Raw genomic sequence first — 23769 nt, 5'->3', positions numbered from 1 at the left:
TTTATCAGAGCCATGCATAATAGATGTTTAGCGTAATTCATAGTTTCTGTTTGATTTTGCTACGCAAAATGGTTTTATTTGGTTTTACTACATTTTGTTTGAAGGAACGTATATGAACAGTGAGTAAATCACGTTGAGAAAACGACGTTTTGTGCACTTGTCTTCATGAGCAGGTGGAGGCTTGTCTTGTCGCATGAGCATGAGGAACTGTTCCATCAGCTTCAAATGGGCACAAGCAAATGGCTCCGAAGCTCTCTGCACGAAAGGAGGACAACTACTCTGATAACATACATCTGTGGACAAATCGGCTTTGCTCTACTAAGGAGTTCTATCCACTGAATTCGAAGCTTAGGGACTCTATGGTGGCTGAAATTGTTGATGTTTCAATGGGATTTGTGGTTGAAAAAGGGATGCTTTAGTTTCGCTCATTTACTTTTGCCAATAGTTGCTTGTTTTCTAATGCTGTCTGTCTTTAGTTTTTATGTTTTTTCAGCTGATGATTGTGTATAATGTTATCATTTTTTGATAGATTTGAACAATACAAATTAATTTATGAAAACGTAATGCTGGGAGGGTCCCGGGCTTGCCAATTTTCAACGAGTGTTGAGAAAGGCATTTCCTCATTTGCATTTTTTTAATAATTGAGTTTACAAGTTGTGCCCAGTAATTTTGCCGAGTCCCCCAGATATTGTAGAGCGATGCATAATAGATGCTTAGCGTAATTCAAAGTTTTTCTTTTTTTATGCTAAACGAATCGGTTTTATTTGGTTTTGCTATGTTTGGTTTAAAAGAACATATATGAACAATTTTTAAATAACGTTGAGAAAACAATATTTTATGCACTTGTCTTCGCACTTGTTCGCATGCGTAGGTAGAGCTCTTACATCAGCTTTAAATTCGCCAAAACAACTGGCATCCAAGCTCTCTGAGCGAAAGGAGGGCAGCTACGCTGACATCACATATCTGTGGACAAATCATATTGGGTCTACTAAGGAGTTCCATCCATCTCACTTGAAACTCAAAACACTAGGATGGCGCGAAGTTGTTGATGCGTCAATGGGAGCTGTGTTTGAAGAAAGGATGCTTTAGTTTGGCTCATACAATTTTGCCATTAGTTGTTTGTTTTGTAATGTTGCCTGTCTTTTGTTTTTAACTTTTTTCAACTGATGATTGTGTATAATGTTATCATTTTAAAGATAGATTTGAACAATACGAATTGTTTTGTGAAGACGTAGTGCTGGCAGGGCCCCGGGTTTGCCAATTTTCAACGAGTGTTGGGGAGGGGCATTTCCTCATTTGGATTTATTTTTAAAAATAATTTATAGGTCGTGCCCAGTAATATCACCCAGTCCCCCAGATATAGTAGAGCGATGCACAATAGATGGTTAATGTAATTCAAAGTTCTATTTGCTTTTGCTACGCAAATTGGTTTTATTTGATTTTGATAATTTTTCTTATAAGAACAGATATGAACAATGACTAATTGATGTTGAGAAAGCAACATTTTGTGCACTTGTCTTTGCATGCGCAAGTAAAGTTGTTCCATCAACTTCAAATGCGCCGAATCGATTGGCATGGAAGCTCTCTGCGCGAAAAGAGGACAGCTACGCTGACATCATATATCTGTGGACAAACCAGCTTTGCTCTTCTAAGGAGTTCCATCCACTGCATTCGAAGCTCAAGGACACTAAGGTTTCGCGAAATTGTTGATGCTTCAAAGGGAGCTGTGGTTGAAGAAAGGATGCTTTAGTTTGGCTCATTCACTTTTGCCATTAGTTGTTTGTTTTCTAATGCTGCTTGTCTTTTGTTTTTAACTTTTCGCAACTGATGATTGTGTATGATGTTATCACTTTATTGATAGATTTGAACAATACTAATTACTTTGTGAAGACGTTATGCTGGGAGGGCCCCGGACCTGCCAATTTTCAACGAGTGTTGGGGAGGGGCATTTCCTCATTTGGATTTTTTTAAAAAAAAAAAATTTAGTTTATAGATCGTGCCCAGTAATATTCCGCAGTCCCCCAGATATAGTAGAGCGATGCATAATAGATGCTTAGCGTAATTCAAAGTTTTAATAGGTTATGCTACACGAATTGATTTTATTTGGTTTTGCTATATTTGGTTTAAAAGAACATATATGAACAATGAGTAATTGACGTTGAGAAAACAACATTTTGTGCACTTGTCTTCGCATGCGCAGGTGGAGCTCTTCCATCAGCTTCAAATGCGCCGAAACAACTGGCATCGAAGCTCTCTGCGCGAAAGGAGGACAGCTACGCTGCCATATATCTGTGGACAAATCAGCTTTGCTCTTATAAGGAGTTCCATCCATTGCATTCGAAGCTCAAGGACACTAGGGTGGCGCGAAATTGTTGATGCTTCAATGGGAGTTGTGGTTGAAGAAGGGAGGCTGATAGTTTGGCTCATATACTTTCGCCATTAGTTGTTTGTTTTCTAATGCTGTCTGTCTTTTGTTTTTAGTTTTTCTCAGCTGATGATTGTGTATAATGTTATCACTTTTTGATAGATTTGAACAATACGAAATGCTTTATGAAGACGTATTGCTGGGAGGGCCCCGGACCAGCCAATTCTCAACGAGTGTTGGGGAGGGGCATTTCTTAATTTAGTTTTTGAAAAAAATGAGTTTATAAGTGGTGCCCAGTAATAGTGACCAGTCCTCCAGATTTAGTAGAAGGATGCATAATAGATGGTTAGCGTAATTCAAAGTTTATTTGGTTTTGCTACACGAATTCAGTATTTCGAGTTTGTCTTATTTCTGCTCTTATCTTCATTATGCTTTGAGGCTTTGAGACATAGAGGAATGAAAAGCAGATGATATGCGTGTTGTGAACGAAAGTGTTGCTGATGTTTTGGTTTTTTCCCATTATAGTAGTCCCCCCAGATTAGTGATCAGATAACCTATACCCCACCCCCCCCCCCCCCAATTATGGTAATTATACCATAATGGGGGGGGGGGGGCTATAATGGGAAAAACCCGATTTTTTAATGAAGCCAAAAAATAGCAAATGTGTTACCGGATAGGATATTTCATATCTGAATCGGAGCAAATTGAGTTCCACAGTATGCTGAGGCACCCACCAAAGAGTCTGTCCTTTTCTTGTAGGAATGCTTCGTTCACATAGAGTGGGTTGAGCCAGGAGAGAATGTACTCTATGACGTGTTCATTGAGCAGTGCTTTGTAGTTCATTGTAAATGTGTCTAAATATAGTGACGTTTATCTGGCTGGTTTCAAATTAAACATTTTTTTTATTTGATGAACCAAATTTACGAAGGAAGTCAAACTTTATGTAGAGTAATATATCAGTCTAATTAGACTCCTCTGTGCTGTTTTAGAAGATCAATCCTTCCATTCCTCGCTCACCAAGTGTTAGAAAAATCAGTTGTCATTGTAGCAATTGATAATTTAATAATTTCAATAATTAATTGAGTAGAAACTTCGGATCCCCCCTCCTCCCCCCCCCCCCCACTAGCTTAGTGGTCATAAATCTAAGCCCACTAGGCGCGCGTGCTATATTTTAAATAGTTTCGTGCTATATAACACATATAAACACAGAATAGATCCGAAACTTGGTAACCTGGTCTTGCTGTCTCGACGCCCTCTAGTACGCTTCCAAATTTTTTGGTCTTTAAACAATCGTTGTTTTTTTCCTGAAGTATTTAGGTTGTTTTGATTTTTATTGATGTTCTTTTTTTAGCTGTACATTTTGTCTGCGGTTAATTTGAGCGGGATTTAGGTTGGTCATTCCAAATTTTAAATATTAGTAGTGCTAATGATACTCTTAAATTATTGCTTTTCCTCAAGTGACTGGTGCGGCAACCTTTCTGCATCTACGTCGTGTTGGGTGAAACGCTGTCCACGATTAAGTGTGACCAGAAGGGGCATCGCAATCTTAAGTGAAATGGGCCAGGATGGCGTTTTTGTGCATTGGGCATGTTGGTATAGTGCCCAGTGAATTTGCTTCTCTACGATGTTTTCTTTATCTCCCGTCTCACTGGGAAAAGTCACTATAATAATTTTTCGAAAGCCATATAACCGAGTGCTTCCTAAATTTCTTCTTCTGGCACTGAGACCTTTAATTACACAATATTTGGCATTCGACAAGAAAAATTAACCACAAATACTGGGCATAAATATAAAACTCTACCAACTTCTGCAAGAGAACGGTGTCGCAGCACTGAAAAGCATAGGTTATGGAAACAATAAATATGTTCAGTTACAAATTTTGTAAAGCTTTTTTTAGTTTGATTATAAAGAAATGTGACAATTTACCAAAGAAACAGAAACAACAGCAGAAATGGGTAATTATGCACAAAAATCACAAACTTCTGTATGAAAATTCGTGGTACCAAAACCAAGAAACTGAAATTTCCTTTAAACAAACACATTCAATGACATAAGAGACATAAGGTAACCACCGAATGCATGGAACACGTTCACGTACACCTCCATAAGGAGCCATTTGAATCTTTGAAAGATTAAACTTAGTAATCAGACTGCTAGGAATAATAATTGAAGGAAAAAAAAACAAGAATTCAGTTAAAGTTTACTAAAACTCTTCAAAGCCATAAAAACGATTAGGTTCTCTAACAACAAACTATACCTACATTCGGCCTCATTTTTACGTAAATGGTAGCCGTCATTAATGGAATCGTGAATAAAGAATTTTGTCAGTAATAAACATTAAAAAACGAAAGCAAAATATTTTGAAAAAAGGCAGCACCAAAATACAAATTAAAAAGTTTCTGATTGTAAGAATTCATGATATCAAACCTATCCATGATTTTGACTTTATTCAGCAAACCGCCCAGTGTTCTAATTGTTTGCGAATTAGACCAATTCTTGAGTGAATTACTTCAAATGTTGAAAAAGCATTGATGCTTTTTGTATAATTATTGAGTTAAATTTGCAAAAAAACAGCAAAATTTTAATTCCAGAAGACTTTTATAGGGTGCCGAGTTTCAACCAGCTTAATTTTGGAGTTCACGGAGATTGTGTCAGCGGTTTCTAGGTCTCCACTTTCGGTAAACTTAAACAAATTGGACCAAAAAATCATTTTGTGCAATTTTGGATGAAAATTTTGAGAATTTTATCAAATGTTTTAGCCAAAGAAACTCCAGTTAAACAATTAAGCAACGCTCTTCTGTCTCTAACGGTAACAATAACACTCTACCGTTAAAATTTTAACTTATCTTAAATTTTGTTTTCAAAATTGTGCCAATTTTTAGCAAAAAATTACTGAAAATGTGGATTTTTTTAAATTTTTTGTATTTCATGTTCTGGGATCTTTTTAAGTTCATATCTTTTCTGATTTCCTATTCTACTAAGATGTACGTGCTTTTAATGATACAACTCACAACTGTACGATGAATATATCGATCGGCCAAAATTGTCTGAACAAAAAAACCCATTTGAGTATATAGTTCCTCCCTCAACACTAAAGTGGGGGTCGGAACAATTAAGGAAATTGATTGTCTCAGTTTGGTTTCTCTTCAGATTGAAAATTATGTAAATTTGTTTTTGTTTTTTTTTCCAGCGACATTGTCTACGGAAGCTGCTTTTATTTGATCAATATCCCCGCACTCCAACTCTTGTCTTATTTGTGGTGAGACACGCTGGCATCCATTAGTTATTGTTTGAAAACTACCGAGAATGCTCTCTGAAATATTGACTTAGGAAAGAAAACCTTCAGAAAAACCTTCAATTTTTATGCTTCCGATTGCGCGTACTGTTATAAAAAAACTATTTTTTGTAGCACCTACAGATGGTTTCGTAGCAGTAGCAGTGAAGAATTTGTTGAGTATGTTAGAGTTTCCACTTCATTGTCCAGGTGCATTTCTTTTTTGTTTACCAATTTTTGAAAGTTCCCGGGCATTTTCTGTAAAGTTAATTTCTTAAGGGATTTTGATTTTTCATAGTCATTTATCACTCTACAGATATAATTGAAGAGCAATTTGGTTCTTCCTAGGTTTGAATTTTGTTCAACCTGGCTATAGTGATTTCGTATTACCACGTTGGGTCTGACGTGTCGTTTACATTGTTTGTTCAGGGTTGTTGTTGGTAATTTCTATTTTCAAGTCTCATCGATTCGGCGACAAAAGTAGGAGATAATGCATTTCAACGTATTAACTAAGGTTAAAATAGTTTTAGATTTAGTAGTCGACTGCGGTAGGTGCGGTTTGATCCGACTATCGATTTCGTTGCGTGATAGTGGACGAATTCGTGTATATTACTTGTACTTTGGTAGCCAGATTTGAGAAGCATAGATGGCAATTGGCAGTACAAATTCTGTGCACTTTTTTGCGTTCCAGTCGCATGAAGTTGCTAGATTACGCTTGATTAGGAGAAGTGAGCTTGTCGCTTTCGTTCACCTACTAGCCACTTTTTATTCCAGCACATGTTTTTCAAGCTCTTCGTTATGTTTTTCATTTTTTATGCTCTTCGCCCTGTTTTGTTGCAATACTTCTTTTATTGTTCTCTTATTGTTTAGTGCATGAATTTTTTTGGTTTTTAGTTTGATCTTATCGGTTTTAAGCCAATTCTGTACTGTTGCTTTTGTTTTTTTTTCTCGTGGATGTGGTTAAAGACTGTGGCTTTTAATTCGTCAGCGTATCCGTAGGTTTCTGACTTCCAACATTTCTGGCAAATCGGTTGGGATGCTCCGAAATAAGAGGGGCCCAAGAACTAGTAATGAGATTCTAAAGGTTCTGCTTCAATGCTTTTATTCAATTGCGCCCAGTGTTTTTGCTGCTTAAAAGTGTAGTTCACTGATGGGTTACATTCCGATTTTCATTTCTGAACGATTCGAGAACCGTTTCAATTGGTTAATTAATTTTCATAAGCTTTTTTGACATCATAAAGTGCTGGTTATTATTACCCGGATACAGTATATTTCATTGGCATAATCACGGGTTAGTTCAAGGACCATTCGCAGTTCAATTAACTCCCATTGATAATGACTAACGCATGGAACATTGTAAATACTGCAAATCAAAATATTGCACCTGTTTTTGTTGATGATAAAATCTGATATCTCAGTTTGCAGCTGGATATGTTGATGAGAAATTGTGGTTCTAAGAGATTAGCACACCCCCGTGTTTGCTTATTCTGTCGGTAGTGATTGGTATATTGGTATGTTGCGGATCATCTAGATATTGGTCTATCGTGCTGCTGATATAGATATCTTATTTTGTCTGATATTTTTTCACCTTTTCGAGTCATTTCTGTAACATGGGTCTACAAAGCTACATCCTCTGCAGTGCCTAAAACTTAAAGAGTTGGGTTGCTGTTTCTCTAAATGCTTTATCAGTAGCGTTCAGGACTTCATTAGCGCTCAGTTCACACCGGTTCCCTTCTGTTCCAAACCATATTTCAATATTTCTGGAGCTTTGCCGAATTCTAACTGCATTACGGAGACAATACCGCCGTCGCAGCAGTTACACTAAAGTGAACCCCCTTTTTGATCATTTTCTGTTATTAGTGGTCAAAGATTGAAAAAAAGGAGCCCCAAGAGATTACCTTGCTTCATTTCATTATAGAATACAGATGGCTCCGTTAAACATTTACAAAAATAATCAAAACGGCGTAAAATACTTACAGCCCCGAGGATCTTCTTATTAATCAAATTGGAGGTTTTCCTGAAGTAAATATGGATGAACTATTCAAGAACTCTCAGAAACTTTAACTGCCAATTTTAGATTCATTGTAGCGACAACCATTGAATTTTGCAATGAGTTTTGCGTAATTTAATTTGATAGGCACCAGGATCAGGCGTATTGTTACAACAGAACTTTGAAGGCGTTAAACAGTTTTCTCTGTCGAACAGAAGCACTAACTGGCAAACAGCTCTCCTGAAAGTTAGAGCATTAATAGTTTGTGTTGGCTTCAAATCAGCTCAAAGAAAGGCTTTGAGTTCCAAAACACCTAATTGTAGAGGAAAATGAGTTATATGATCAACTTATTCGATTTAGAAGATTTCATTCTCAGAAGATTTCATTCATGTTTAATTGAATACCTGGAGGATATTTCGGGGAAAGAATCGCAGAATGATTGCAATCAGGGTGAAAACTGTTGATGCTTATAGATTTTTGAATGCCAAAAAAGTTCTAATTAGGGGTCCTGAAACGCGTCCTCGAGATATAACAGCTGTAATTATAGCCGCCAAGGAGAGTTTGTTCATTTTGATGCTTTGACCCACTGATGATTGATGAAATAGGAGCTCATCGGCAGTCAAAACTTATTGTCAGACAAAACATTGCATTTTTAATTGAAAGAATTATAGAAACAAAGGAAACATTTTCTCATGACTCAACGGGTAAACCGTGATCGTTCTACTCATTTGAGTTGCTTTTTAAATGTTTGATTAGCTGTGTGGTATTACCTCTTTTTCATGTCATGCTAGTCAAAATAGCGATTTGGCGGTAAGCACTTCGGAACAGTCTCAAACTTCTGAAAGGATACGCACACTCTTCAAACTTTGAAGCCAGCAGAGTTTTCAACACAAAATATGAACGTGGCTTTGGTACGTGGATAAATTGGTGTCTGCTTTGCAAAATTTAAATTTGAGTGCTCAAAAAGAATAAGAATTTTGAAAAGGAAAAGAAATAAAGAAAAAGAATACGAATCTTTTTGAATAAAGAGAAATGATAACAGGAGCGCAAAAACCAATGCGAGATATAGGTGCGAAGATTCAGTTTTGTTATCCAAAATTTTTTTAGACATTTGAAGGAAAAACTGAGATCAAGAATCTTTCACTTCGTGTACCTATCGTTCTTCATGTCATATTCTCTTCATTTTTGTATGCTTGGTTGTTGATCTGTTCTTGTTTCTGTTTAATATAGTTTTTAATTGATCATATGCATTCAACTGGATCCTAGTTAATTGTACTGCATGCAATTTCAGTAAAGATTATTTTTGCTCTGAATTATTTTAATCAGCAATAATTAACTGTGGTATTTTGTGACTGCTGTTTTTAATTGCTCAAACGAAGTATGTAGCAATTTTTTTAGTCCTGTTGTTTTTATGCGATTTTTCGCTTGACCGATTTTTTGTCCGACACATTTGACTTTTTGTCCTCAAAAACGGAATAAACAGGTAGCGCCCAGCGATTAAGTTCTCTTTGAGCGTTTCAGCTCACTAGTCTTTGAGTGTGCGTTTCACAGAATGTGTTTTGGAGACTTATACTTATGGTGTGAAGGGCAGTTCTTAAAGGTTTAAAGGTTGAACCCCCACCTCCCTCCCTCCCCTCCCCCACATCAGCCCCCCAGTCCCCACCCTGCACATCGTTCAGGCCATAAGAGCCCCGTGCAGCCAATGATGCCCTCCCATCGTTGTTGGATGCGTACGAACAAAAAGGAAATATATAACTTTTTCTAACGAGTCGTGAAACGAACTGGAGTGGAGTCCTTGTTGACGAAGTGATTACTTTTTGTTGCTAAAAACCGTTCCGAAGTTGCCCATTTTTAGAGCTAGGAGAATCAAAATTTTTGTTGTCTTATAGAGTTTTTTATTGGGATCAAAATTACGACTCTGAGTCCCCGCTTTTCGCAGTTATACGCCAAATTGCTTCATTAAGTCATTTTTAATAGATATCTCAAAACCAAATGCCTTCCGCCGAATTGCTCGATTTTTTTTTGTTTTATGAAAGAGGAACCCGCCGATCACACTAGCAGCTAATTCGCATTGGTTTGCGCTACTAAAAATCAATTGCTCGTTAAAATTTTTTTTGAAAACTAAGATAATTTAAAGCTTTGCAAATTGATCATCCCTTATGTGATTTTTTGTATTCAGCTGTAATCTAGTGAAATAAAATCAAAGCTACAGTAGGAAAATTCTACTTCCAAACCCTTTATTTGCGTATTGTACGGTTTTTGGTGTTCATTGCTCTCAAATAAAGCTTGTAGGTATTATTTTAGTCCTGCTAGCCTGTTTTATACAATTTTTCTGTGATCTATTTGACTTGTAGGCTGACGTTTCCCTCGTACTCTTCTTGAAATTAACATAATCTTGATTAGCGGTATTCAAAATGTTTAGCAGCCAAACTAAACTGGCGTCCGGTAACAACTAAAAATTTACATTAAAAATGCGCCGAAGTTGGTTCGGTTTTTGGAATTTAATTCATTATTGCTATCTTTAGAAAGCTCTAGTATTGTTTGTAGCTACCCCCTCCATCATCATAGAAGCAAGAAACTCGACGGCCTCCCCTTAATAGTTCATAATTGGAACCCCACTTTTGGTTAAGAGTACAGACGTTAGTTGATTATGCAGAAACTGCTTAATTACAAGGATAAAGTTTTTTTCACATCATGGAAAAGGTTTTTTTTGCTGCTTTAACTAGTTTTTTTTCATAGCCAAGTTTTGGAATTCCCAGTTCGTGGAATTATTTTTTTCAACTGTTTGACTTTGTTTGCCATCATTGAAATTTATTTCAGTTGTGCCGCTGTGCTTCATTCACTCGACAACCAACATTTTTACTTTTCCTTGACTTTTAATTGAAACAATTGTAGCCTTCAGGTGAGCATTAATTAAGATCAAGTAAATAATCAAATTTTTAGTCGATTACTTACTGGGATTTTTTGTCAATTACGTCTGAGAGAGAGAGAGAGAGAGAGAGAGAGAGAGAGAGAGTCAGGGCTGTCTTTAAATAACTAATTTGATTTCATTGTTGTGGCTAATTTTTCCCTTGTACTTGGCAATTAGAAAAGTTTCTCTGATTTTCAGCATAGCTTCTTTCCTGGTCTACACATACACACACACGAACTGAGGCCCAAAGTAACACAAATCACTGTCGTTCCAAGGGCGGCATTTGGTGCCTCCGTATTGGTTCGACTCAATTTTAGTGGGGGGAGGGGAGGAGGAGGAGCTATATTCTCAAATGGTTTTTTTGTTCAGTCAATTTTGGCCGATCGATATAATCATCGTAGAACTGTGAGTGGTATCATTAGAAAGGCCGTCCAGCGTAGAATATGGAATTAAAAAGATTTTTTGATTTTCGATCTTTTAGGGAGTTAACGTTAAACCTTTGTGAAAAATAGACGAATTTCCGTTGTGTTTGTTCCCATTTTCCGGAATTTTTGCCTATATTTTTGTCAGTTTTGCTTAAAAAAAATATGTTAAAATTGTTTATAAAAAGTGTCGTTGGTTTGTTTTTGGAAGCTGGAAGAGTGTGGATTAAATTTTCAGCTAATTCCCGGCTCAAATTTTGCTACTTATTCAAAAAAAATATCAGCCTTTTTTCATCGAAATTTCCATTAAGTTTGCTGGAAGTGAACACCTAAGAATTGCTGACATTATATGTTTCAACTCAAGAGGGCTAAATTATTTCTCCGCTCTCCTTGAAAGTTTTCTGGGTTGGAAATTTTGCCGGTTTTTAGCTAATATATCTCGATAATTATACAGACAGATCATTTTTCTTTGATAAATAATTTTTTTGTCAAATTATCTATATCCAATAAACTGGGAACCATTGCATGTTCTTAATGTGCGAAGATTATTAGCAAGGATAGTTCTGGTTTGTAATTGTAAAGTCCAAAAATAATCAGGATATTAATCAGTAGCTGTCTTTTTTAAGTTCATCACAGAACAATTCATATCGGGGCTCACTATTGACAGCTCTCATGAACAATTGCCAGTGAATGCTTTTTGTCGTTTTGACTTTAAAACTCACTTTTTTTCAAAATGAACAATTTTAAATTTACTGATTTTAGTTGTGAGCTGATGGTTTTCACGACTTAAAAGATAACTTTCAAGAAACGTAAGATTTTTAAAAATTTTTCATCTGTTCTTTTTGCCTATTTGTTACCTAGTCTCATTGATCACAGATCATATATCACCTTTTTGCGTCAAAAGGAGACGCAACTAGAGATATCTAATTTATAAAGTGAAATAATTATGGTTTTAATAGCCTCGACAACGGTTTTTCGCAAAAAATATTAAATTGTTTTTGATTGTCTGTTTTTGAAGTTGTTTTTAAGCCTATGAACATTTCTACCTTGTGGTAGGTCTCGATGGCTTCCGTGGGGAATCAACGAACATGTTTAGATATTTCAATTTACAGCTGACAGATTTTCATGACTTTGCAACGAATTGTTTAAAAAAATGTTTTTTAGCTTTGAATCTTTCATTTTTTGTCGTTTTGTTACCCAATCTTAATAAATACCAGCCATATATAACTTTTTTGTCATTGAAGGAAGGCGAAATTGAATAAAGCTTGTTTTTAAAATCTGAATTTAGTGTTCTAACGGCTTTGACGCCTGATTTTGCCAAAAAAATATCTCAATTTTATTCTGTTTGAGTTTGTTTTTTGTAAACCTATGAAATTTTTGATGAATGACAAGTCTCAATGGCTCCTCTGAAGGCAAGAAGGAACCTGTTTAATTACTTGAATTGATAGCTGGTGGTTTTCATGACTTGGAAAAGTATTGTTTTCAAATAGTTTAAATATTTTTTAACTTTGCGTCTTCTGTTTTTTTGTAGTCTGTTTTCTGTCTTCTGTTCTCGTTTATTGCCTACTGTTCGTTAATTCGGTCACGTATCACAATATTGGTGTCGGAAAAAGGCGCAGTCGAACGTATCTAAAGTTTTGTGCGAACTGATTATGATTATAATTGGTGCGACGCCTGTTTTTCTAATTTTTTTTCTTTTTAAATGTCTGTATTTGACATTATTTTGCTAACGTATGACGTTTTCTGATAAAAGACAGATCTCAAGGGCTTCATTTGGAGGATTAATTGAACCTGTTTAATAATTTTATGCTGATTGTCTTGATGACTTAAAAAATAATTGATTTCAAAAGAAAGTATTTAACTCTGCATCATCTGTTCTTTTTTTGTCTATTTGCTATCTAGTATCCTTAATTACAGGTTAAATATCACGTTGCTAGCAAAAAAGGAGGGCAAATTTTACATATATAACGATTTATGTGAATTCAATATGGTTTTAATGGCTTCGACCCTCGTTTTTCAAAAGAAAAATTGTTTTTATCTTGGCTCTTTTCCTGACTACTTGTTGCCTAGTCTCCTTAATGAGTGGTAACATATCATTTCTTTTTTGGCGGTCAAAAAACGCGCTACCAAGCATTTCTTATTATTAGGGAATAGATTATGGTTTTAACGGCAGCGACAGCTTTTTCTCGTAAAATTGATTTTGTTTTTCTGTACTTGTTGGTTTTTTGTCGTAAGAAAAATATCTTAATAGTGACAGTTCTCATTGTCCTATCTTATGGAGTTGTAAATGATTACATTACAAACGTGTTTAATGATTTCAGTTCATATCTAAGTGTTTTCATTACTTTGGAACCATTTGCTTTCAAAAAAATATGAGCTAAATTTTTATGTTAGTCGCTTTTGAGGCTTTTTGTCTACTAGTTGAGGTTTTATCTGCCGTTATTTAGACTTTGTTATTGAGTTTTGGATGTAATGTTTGTTGTTGCCATTTGATTTTCTTCTTCGTTTTGTCTCGTATTCTTGATAATGGCAAATCTCCTCGGGCTTCTATGGAGGCATTTTTTAGTCCATTGAATGATTTGAGTCGGACGCAATTTTTAATTTAGACTGTTATGTTCGAAAAGTACTTGAATTTTTAAAAGTTTTCTATCCCATCCTCATTTGGTAGACAATTAAGCCGAGATGTGGATGAGCAGGGTCTGAACATTATGTGCAAACGCACATTACTGAGCCTCCTTTTTTTGTTTGTGTAGCGCAGGCACTCGAAACTATCCGTTCATCTTTTCAAAGGGTCGATTACCTAGATAGAGACTACCTCCTATTTTCCCCTTTTCATGTAGGTAATTTTGGATCTTGCTTTTGCAATGATTTGTTTTCTGCTTACGGGTAGTGAATGCGTGCTTACCGGTAGTGAAGAGCCATAATGTAGTGATTGAAGGAATGACCATTTTGGACAGTTTGACATTGACTCGAGTTTTCTCAAAGAGTTCTTTCTTCAGCCCTTTGTTGAATTGTCCAATCATACGCAACTCTCCCATCACTGACTTCTCAACGTAAGAGAAAATTTCCTGCACAGTTGAACTGTTTCCTCAAAATTTATAAATCAGTAGTTCAAACTAGAAATAATAGCTTGGAAGGATATGTTTTCCGGTATGTAAATATTTATTAATACAAATTTGTGAAATAAGATGAGTACACGTTTTCAAGGCAATAGTCTTATCCCCTGCAGAACAAGTAATATTAGAACTCATTATGCGACGACAGAGTTCTTTCGTTGTTATGGTAATAAGTTTGCGGCAATTGCATAACTCGAAATTGCATCATGAATGCTTTTATTGTTTAGATGCTAAAAATGTCTTGAGTGATTAGAGCACTGGGAATAATCCATTTAGTGTTTTATTTGCGTTTTGAAAATAATTGTCTATCAAAATTCACACTCCAAATCTCAAATTAAACGGGACTTCATTCATGAAAGTAATATTTGAAGATGATCAATATGAGAAGGAAACTGTTCCTGGAAAACGTCGAAGTTATTAGCTTTGACGAACTCCTTTCTAAACTGGACGTCTCTGCTTGCAGTCTCGAGATCTCGCATGATCGGAACCCAAAATTCCTCGTCTTGTATTTTTGCTTTCACCGAATTCAATCTATGCGCCCAGAATTTAGTATCAAATTTAGGCTTCATTCTATGCAAAATTGATTCTGCCAATTCGACAATATTGTATTGTGACTTCAAATAAGTTGGGTAGGAAATTAGGATTGTGTTTTTCTTCTGATTGTCTTTGATGTGTTGTAATGTTTCAGTAATCAGGCGCAGTTTGTCATAGGAACTGTCTTCAGCTTAAACTAGAGTATGGCAACGTGCTAACGCCTTTCACAAGTAATTTTGTAGCGCTGTTGAGCTCAACGGAAAATGAGAAAATGTAATGTGCAATACCGTTCACCGTCTGCTCAATTTTAGCTAGTTTCATTCTCCTAATCCCCCTGGTAGAAATCCGTTTTGAGCTTTGTCCGACTAATAAATTGTCTTTGAATATACAAATTCTATATACTTATTCTACGGTTAAAACTCATTTCACATGCAAAGCTTTTTAAAATGTTGAAACTGTTTATTCGTCCTATTCCGCCGACTATTTCTTTCAATATCAAATCGACATAATGCTTGCTTTGTTCATTTAATTGTTTCGGTGGTGCGGTTTTTTTATTAGCTAATGGCAACTCTCTTCAGCGCCCGCTTATCCCTAGTGCTCTGATCAAAACTGCGCTTTCCATTTATTCTCTCCGAATAAGCGTTTTTTTATTGTGTAAGATATGTCAAGATTTGATCAAGCTTTATCGAATTGCTGTTTTCGTTCCTTTCAATGTTCATCCTGATTTTATTCTTACGGGAGGTTTAAACAAGCTCGCTAGGCACTTGATTACGCTTGAAAAAAAGCAAGTAAGCGCTGAAATCTATTGCTCTTGTTGATTTTAATTTGAGTTCAAACAAATTTAGCTTCACAGTTATGTTGCTTAGTTTCTCTGCTTTTATGACTTTTCTAATACTCTATATATCTTAGTTGATACAATGGTTTTGAAAGTGGTAAGGGTTTCCCGTTCTGCTGTAAATTAGTGTGTGAAGGTTGTCTGCATAACGATATCTTAATTGTACTCTCCACGAACTCTCTTCAAATATATGTTTGCAGATGCTATCTGTGTTTCAACTGAAACACCATGTATTTTAAAGAGGGACTACCTTTCCGGTTTTTGACCTCTATTTGACTTTGCAATCTTTATTTTCAACTTACAATTTTTTTTGGAGGGGGGAGGATTACAAATTTTTTGGAGGTGGGAGGATTAGGACTTTTTGCTACCCTGACTTTTTAAGTCAATTTTTGCTGATCGAAACCTGTTGCAGAGAAAAACGGGGAGGGGGTACAATTTAAAAACTGAATCCATTGTTGAAGAGACATTTTTTATCTTTTGCATTTCTGGATAAAAAAGTGAGGCTTAAAATTTTTATCGTTTTTTTCACTTTCCTCGACTTCTCACGCCCCTAGATCGCTCAAGTTTTGAATAATTTTGGCTGTTTGCTTTTTTTGTATTTCCTAGAAGGATTTTGATTCTGATTCCGGATAATTATACTTGGTGTTGAAGAAAACTTTTACACAAATTTCAATCGTGACATTTCATCTTAAAAATTTGAAGAGCATTTTTTTTTGCCAACCACTCAAATTTCAGATGTATTTTGTACCTTGCCTTTTTAATTGTAGCAAAACTAGATTAAGAGACGAGCAGCGGAAACAAAAAATTACCAAACATTGTTTCGACTCTCTATTGAAAATCAGATCGTAGAGTATTATTGAAAATTTAATTATACTTTGATAAACTTTGTTTACAACCTATTTGTTATGTTCCCTTATTAAAAACTATTTCTTTAAATTACAAGAAACGTCTTGGTAATTTATCATCGGCTTCAGTTGACCATTATCCATTCAAAACACAACAGAGAGCTCTAGTCGCTAAACGGTGCCCATTTTGAGAAAAAGCGAACTTCTGCACTCTTGTGCAGTCCTCGAAACATAAGTTTTATCCTTAATACGACGGTTTCTAATTCAGTCGAAAGCAACTTTGGAGTAAATTTGAAGTGACTGGAGAACCAAAGCGTCTTTGATCTGCTTCTGCTTCCCAGCAAACTTGTGCAAAACTGATTGTTGAGGGGAATACTTAATGTCAGATTGCCCATTTTTTCAAACCATGGTTTTTATGCATTCTCTATATTCGCGGCGTCTTTAGCGATAACTATCATCTCGGGTTGTAGAGAAAAATCTACAGTTTTAAGCGAGTTTGTACTTAGATTGGCGTGTTTGTTGCAAGAATTAGTGGTTTAAATAACTGAGTGAACATTCGAAAAATTACAAAAATTGATCAAGGTCAATATTTTTTCGATTAAGTGCTAAGTGCGACAATAAGTGTTTTCTATTTGATTTTGCAGAGACTGAGTTGTTTTAGGAAATCAGAGATAAAGGGAACGCAGGGTCTTTTCAACTGTTTTTGTTTCAATCTAAAAATTAAAAATTACTTGCAATGTTCTTTTTTTCCTAAAACTTCTTCAACGGTTTTTTTTAAATCTTACATCGCAGCTAGAAGTGACATCAAACATGTAACTGAGGAGAACAAATTTACGTTTTGCATTAAAATTAGGCTTTGAAACTATGAAAGGCCAAATTTCATTTGTTTTTCTCTTGAATGAACTTCAAACAGATAATGTACTAAATCATTTCGAAAAGCAGTAGGACGTTGAGAGTAACAAACGCCATAAGATTTGGAATTTTTGTACCAAATTTTAATTGTATGTTGCCTAGTTTTAAAAATAGATAGAATTAAAAGAAATGACTTTTAATTGATGTTTTTGTTTCAAGACCAGACTCCTTTGTAATGAGGTATTCTTTTGAGCCATTTTTGCTCAAAATTGGGTGACGCTATTTGTTGCATATTTTGTTGAAATTAATCAACTTCCCTAATTGGTGGTTTAAAGGAACCTACCTTGCTTTCAATAAATTCGATTCAATAGATGTACGTTTTTTTCGAAAACAACTCAATAAATTCGATTAAATTAATATACGTTTTTTTTTCGAAAACAACTCCGCATGTTTTTTAATAATAACTAAATTTCCTATTTCCTAAATTTGATTGAATCCATCCAGAGTTTGCATGCTCGGTTGAGTAAATTTCATTATTGGTTTTTGTCAATAAGTTAAACACATTCTTACTGAATGTTATTAAAATTTGACCTCAGAAAATTATACGCCTCTTCTTTAATTTTGATAAGATAAATTACATTGATACATTTACAACTCTTTTTTGCAACAAGCACAAATGAAATTGGGGTCGGCAGTTGCTTTCCTAGCTGATTGGTTCATATGCATATTTTTAAAATAACTACAAAGTTAATGTCTATTTGCCTTTCTTGGTGTTATTAATAATTAGTGTATCACAAACAGTGGTTTGAAGTAAGCGAAAATCAAGCTCAATAAGATTGATTAATTAAATTACTGTGCTGATTAATATTTGCCTTCATCTTCTCAGTCGGCTATTATAGCTGGACTATTTTGTACAATTCAAAGAATTCGAATAGTATTGGGGAGCTGTCTCTTCACACTTTTTCATGATTTTTGGAGTCAAATTTCAGATGTTATTTTGCTCACGCCGAAACAGGAAGTGGAACGAAAAAGCGAGAGGTATTAAGGCGTGAAATTTTTCTGTCCAATTTCAAAATGAGTGATAAAACAGTATTTGGACAAACATTCGCTTTCTCGATTGTGATTATTTGTTTGCATGCGGCAATTTGATTTTGATGCTTGCTTTTTTTCAATTTTTTGATCGTATTTTTTTCTGAGTGGTTTTTTGACAATCCAGCTTTGTCCATTCTAGGTCTATTCGTTTGTTTAGCCAATGGAAATTCTAATTCTGTTATGTTTTTCACTTTGTCGAATAAAAATTTGTGCTTTACCTTAGTTCACGTGATATCGTTGACTTCTCTGGGCTAGTTTCACTCTTTTTCATTCTGCTCAACGGTTCCTAAACAGTAGCTGCTCAGCTGAGCAATGTATAATAAACAAAGTCAATACCAAAAAAAATCAAAAATGGAAAGGGATTAAACACATAAAGCCCAATTTTGGATGCCCGGTACTTGATTTTTGTTTTTTTTTTAAGTGTTAGTTGCCATCTGTAATGCTTTTGTATTGACACTAGCCCCTATATCCTCTCAATATGAAACAGGAGTTTGTCTAACTACAAAATGAAATAAAAAGATCTCATTTTAAAAATGTTCTCCTTTGTACAACAGTCATTATTTACAATTTTTGCTGTTCTTTCAATCCCCATTGGGATTAAGGGAATCAATGTGGGGCTAATTTACGGCAATATGTGGTATATTTTTGTTTTAGAGACGGGCAATTGAAAGTGAGCCTTCCGAAGAAACTGGAATTTGGAAGAAGCGGTATCATTGCTGTGTTACGTATTCGTAGGGGCTGGCACTCGAGCAAATTGGCTTTGGTTACAAAACTGCCTTCAATGGCAGCCTCGTCTATTCCTCGTTGCATGATAAATTTAAACAGGGAGGCTCGTTAATGTGCGTTTGCACATGATGTTCCGACCCGCGCTCTTGTACATTTCAGACATAACTGTCAACCAAATGAAGATATAATCAAAAATAGATCTTATAGTTTAAAAAAAGTTACACAAACTACTAAATGAGTTAAATAATGCCATTTCTCATTACAGCACTCACGCGATCTGCCACCCTTAATAAGACTACGGGAGAAAAATATAAACAACAAAATAAGCAAAATGAAAAAACATTTTACGGCAAAACTAAAACATCTAAATTTAAAAGCACCTAGTAACAATGTCAAAATACAATCAGAAGAAAACTTATCTACACAAGTTTATTTTTTCGTTACTACAAAGCATACGGGACTTTATATTAATTAGACTAAGTAACGAATTGACAAAAAAAGCAATAATCAGGCGAAATTCAGAAATCAACCAAAATGTTTTAAACCAAATATTTACAAACGTCCTAGAAACCATTAGGTTTCGACAAAAATATTAATAAGTCTACCAAAAAAGTCATTACAAAGCCAATAGAATCCGTCTTTGGTTAAAATAAGCCACAGAAACGGACTAGAGATGAAGAAAAACTGAAAAAATTTCAAACAAATCGTGAAAACACATTATTGAAGCCATTAAAACCTTTGGCTGTTATCTGAATATTATGTTTTTTTTTCAATTGTTAATTAAACTATTTGGGTTAAAGCTATACTGAAAGAATAAGCATGTTCACTTGGGCCTCATTTGAAAATCATTGGGATCTGTTGTTACGCGAATTAGCTTAAAGAAGAGAAAAAAGAAGACAGATATTCACCACTAACAAAACTTTTCTTTTGTGAAAAAGCATATTGTACAACAAAAAACATCAGTTACGACGTAATATAAATAGTTACTTTAATATTCGAACTACGGGGAAGTGGATGGGGCCTCTCGATGATTAATTGTTGACAAATATAACAGCAAAAACTAAGCTAAAAAAGGTTTGAAAATATGATAAAATTTAAGGCTATTTGCTGTAAATCTACTGCATTGAGTAACTAGATTCTTTCAACACTCAAGCAGAGGGCTATGAGACCTCTAAGCTCTTTACGACTACATAAAGAACATAAAACAAGCAAAAACAGCAAATTGAAAAAAATGAGAGAAAAGTGTCGAAGCCATTAAAAAATGAACTATTCATTAAAAACTTTTTTTGTTCAAACAATTTTTCAACAAAAATAGAATTGTTTTTCGCAACAATGTGACTTAAAAAAACCAACAAATAAGAACAAATATATTAAAACCACGAAATTTTTGAGAAAATTCGTATTATCAATGCCATTAAATTCAATAGCTTTCAACGGATAATTTACAATAAGTTAGAATAAGTTACGCTTCCATGAGAAGGCAATAATTTCTCTCATTTCTAATTCAAAATTAATTCATCACAATATGTCGTAAGGACAACAAATGCAGGGTAAAACAAAAAAACCAGCAGAAAAAAGTGTCGCAGCCTATGATCTATGGCAAGTCTTCTCTATTCCAATGGGAACTGTAAGTAATAAGATAATATGCTAAGATTTCAAAAGAATCCAAAATTATGAAAAAAAAATTAACCAAAAATTTTTAAAAAAATTATCAAAAGTCGTGCCATCCAAGTCTTAAAGACAATATTAAGATGGTAAAACCGATAACAGATTAATTTTGGTTGCAATGAAAAGAAAGAGGGCCCTGTCAATAGTGAGACGGACTTTGAGTTCAAGAAAGTAAGTCTAATATCGTTTAGTTGTCAAAAATTTTTTTCAAATTGTATTTGAAGTCTTAACAGCCATTAAATTCAATTGCTTTCAATGGAAGTCAATAAATATGCTAATTCTATGCTCAATGGGAAGACAGCAATGACAACTTTAATTCATCAAGACGACATCGCAAAAAGTCCGATGACTATGAAAACAACAACAAGTACAGGCAAATACAAAAAATTCAGTAGAAAATTGCAAAAAATTGTCGACGCCATTTAAACTATGAGCTTTCTCTGAAAACTTTCTTTATAATCGAATGAACCGCTTCTCTGAGCCATTGTTAACTGTAAATATTGGGATAATGTGATATTATTTCAGAAGGAAACAAATTTACGAAAAAATTAGCTAAAATTTTGAAACTTGTGGCGTCGAAGTCATGGAATCAAAGGTTAGAAGATTTAACCGCAAAATTGTGGCTGTAATAAAACGGAAGGGGGTTTGTCTTTACTGAGACTGACCTACCGTTCACAAAAATAAATTTATCGATTGTTGTTCAAAAAATTGTTTCAGTTTTTTAATTCTTAAAAGCCACTAGCTGTCCACTCAAAGCTTAATATAGGTTCACTTAATATTCATCAGGTAGGTTTTTGAACTTGTAGTCACCAAGTTTATGCCATAGAACTCCGAAAATTTAGTAAAATTTCAGAAAGTAAATCAAAATTTCATTTAAAAATTTTTCTTTCGAACAACTATTTTTAAAGTCTTAAGACATTGGCTGTCCACTCAAGTTACTACGTAGTTCGCTTATTGTTCTCTAAGAAGCCTATTGTTTTTTCAGTTAAAGAGTCGATGCTATAGGACTCCGAAAATTTAGTAAACTTTCAAAAAGTAAATCAAAATTTCGTTAAATAATTTTCTCGAAAAATTATTTAAGTAACAGCCATTAGCTGTCCCCTCATAGGTTCGCTTAATGCTCTTTATAGGAAGCCTACTGCAATTCTAGTCATCGAATCTATGTCATATGGCTACAAAATCTTATTAAAATCTCAAAAAGAAAATCAAAATTTTAAAAAAAATTACTAAAACTCAGAATCGGAGCTATAAAAAAATGGTCGATTCCTGAAAAACGAATTATTTGTTTATTGGCCATTATTTGATTGTAAATGAGGTTTGTCATGAACAGGAACTGGATTTTAAAAGTGACTAGTCTCCAAGTGAATTGAAAAAAAATTAATAAAAAAACATCAAATGGTTTTTAAAAAATCAGCTCTGAAATAAAAATCGAATTTTTTATAGTAAACATCCCTATGAGACGAAAACTACCCCTTTTATGGCCTTTCTTCTGTTAGAATCACAAGACTATTCCCTTTGTAACGGAAATTGTAATTTTGAATTGATATTTTTTTAATAGAAATAATCTTAATTTGAACAAAAAAGTGAACAAAATCATGCCAAACACAACGTGTTCACGCAAAACTTTTAACCTCGATAACTCCTCAAAAAACACGAAATTTTTAAAAAAAATTTACTTCCGAACTCTACGCGGGACGAGCTTTTCAATGATACCACTCACATTTCTATACGATGAATATATCGATCGGCACAAATTGACTGAACAAAAAAACCATTTGAGTATATAGTTCCTCCCTCCCCCCACAAGTGGGGTCGGAACAAAAAAAATCTTACGTTTTTCAATTTTGTTGCATTTTTTGACTGTTGATAATGGTTCACTTAACTTGCGTTGAGTTGTCTGATATTGACTCATTCATGGATAAACTCTGGAGGATAAACTTTGCTACACATGAGGCGAAACTGCTTATAGTAATGTTCATGATCGTTTTTGGAACTCTAAATTTTCTTCAACTCTTCAAGTCATTTCCTTATTTTTTGCGATATTTTGAATTCGTTTGTTTTGTAATATTTCAGACTTTGCAGCATTTATTCTCATGAGATTGACACTTTTAGGGACCGTTCTGCAAAATTTAATTCTTGAGTTTTGTTGCATAATTTCTCTGCTCACATAATGCTCTGCATACCTTAATTGATAAAACGTTTTTCGAAGTTGAGGACTTCGGGTTTTGCTTTAAATTTGAGTGCTCAGATTGTCTGAGCGGCAATAGCTTGATTGGACTGTCCGCTGTGACTCAACAAACTGTGCAATTAAAGAATACTATGTTTGCGTTCCATCTCTTGGTATCTAAAAGCATAACAGAGTTGACAACAGAGTTATTTCAGCTTTGGCATTAAATTTGCCTGGCACGTTTGCATGTGAGTTTCGTGATGAAAATTTTAAGTTCAGTCTTGCAGCTTTGGTAGGATCACTTATGATAACCACTTCATAAATATTCGTGCCTAATAAGATAGATTTAATGCAAGACTTTAATGTGAATTTTTCTACTTTCGGTGAATGCTCCATTGGAAATACTGCAATGCTACAAGACCTGAAATCTAAGTGTTTATGATGTTTTGCATGATTTAGAAATGGTTTAGTGCATTGGTGCATGCATTATAAAAATCGGTCAGCTGATGGACCAAAATTCACATTTCGGATGCCGGGAGCTTTTGTAAAAAGAGCCGATGTGTAAATGAAACTTTTCCAACGTGATGGTGCACACATGACGTGAGCAATTGCCTTAAGTAATGTTTGTGGATGTTTTCTCAGTAATATGTTCTTCTAGTTCTTTTCCTGGACCACTGTTAAGTCTAGTTTGACTTTCTGGGTAGTTTCTTCAACTTTAAAATTTTTGGTCGGCCTTTTTTGCTTCTCTGATCTTTTCTCGCAAAAGTCCCGGCATTTTTTATCGGTTTGAGTTGTTAGTAAGCCTTAACTAAATAGGTGAACCTTATTCCATTTAATACTTTCATTACAGTAAGCTTGTTGGTCATTTTAATGGGTTTCAGTCAAAACACGTTGATAACAATCGCTGATAACGTATTTTGAAAGAGCCCGCTGTAAATCTCCAGTCACTCTTTGCTAGCCTTTCGTTGCATT

At 34.7% G+C, this 23769-nt stretch overlaps 2 protein-coding genes across 2 annotated transcripts in view; one reads left to right on the top strand and one right to left on the bottom strand.

Annotated features, from left to right (window-relative positions):
- The window catches only part of LOC142343176 (uncharacterized), an 87759-nt gene extending 72572 nt beyond the window's left edge, over nt 1-15187 (bottom strand). The window contains exons 1-3 of the mRNA XM_075394878.1: nt 14472-15187; nt 13868-14043; nt 3036-3219 (exon numbers count right to left, since the gene is read on the bottom strand). Of these exons, the coding sequence (XP_075250993.1) occupies nt 3036-3219; nt 13868-14043; nt 14472-14647 (536 nt within the window). The 5' untranslated portion in view covers nt 14648-15187. The remainder of the gene's footprint in view (nt 1-3035; nt 3220-13867; nt 14044-14471) is intronic.
- LOC142343179 (dehydrogenase/reductase SDR family member 7-like) overlaps nt 1-23769 on the top strand; it is a 136848-nt gene that overhangs the window by 45829 nt on the left and 67250 nt on the right. The window lies entirely within an intron of this gene.

The sequence above is a fragment of the Convolutriloba macropyga genome, chromosome 7 (genome assembly GCF_964194025.1).
Source record: "Convolutriloba macropyga chromosome 7, txConMacr16.3, whole genome shotgun sequence".
Taxonomy (NCBI): Eukaryota; Metazoa; Xenacoelomorpha; order Acoela; family Convolutidae; genus Convolutriloba; species Convolutriloba macropyga.
Note: the sequence above shows the minus strand (reverse complement) of the source record. Positions and strands in the feature narration are given on the sequence as shown.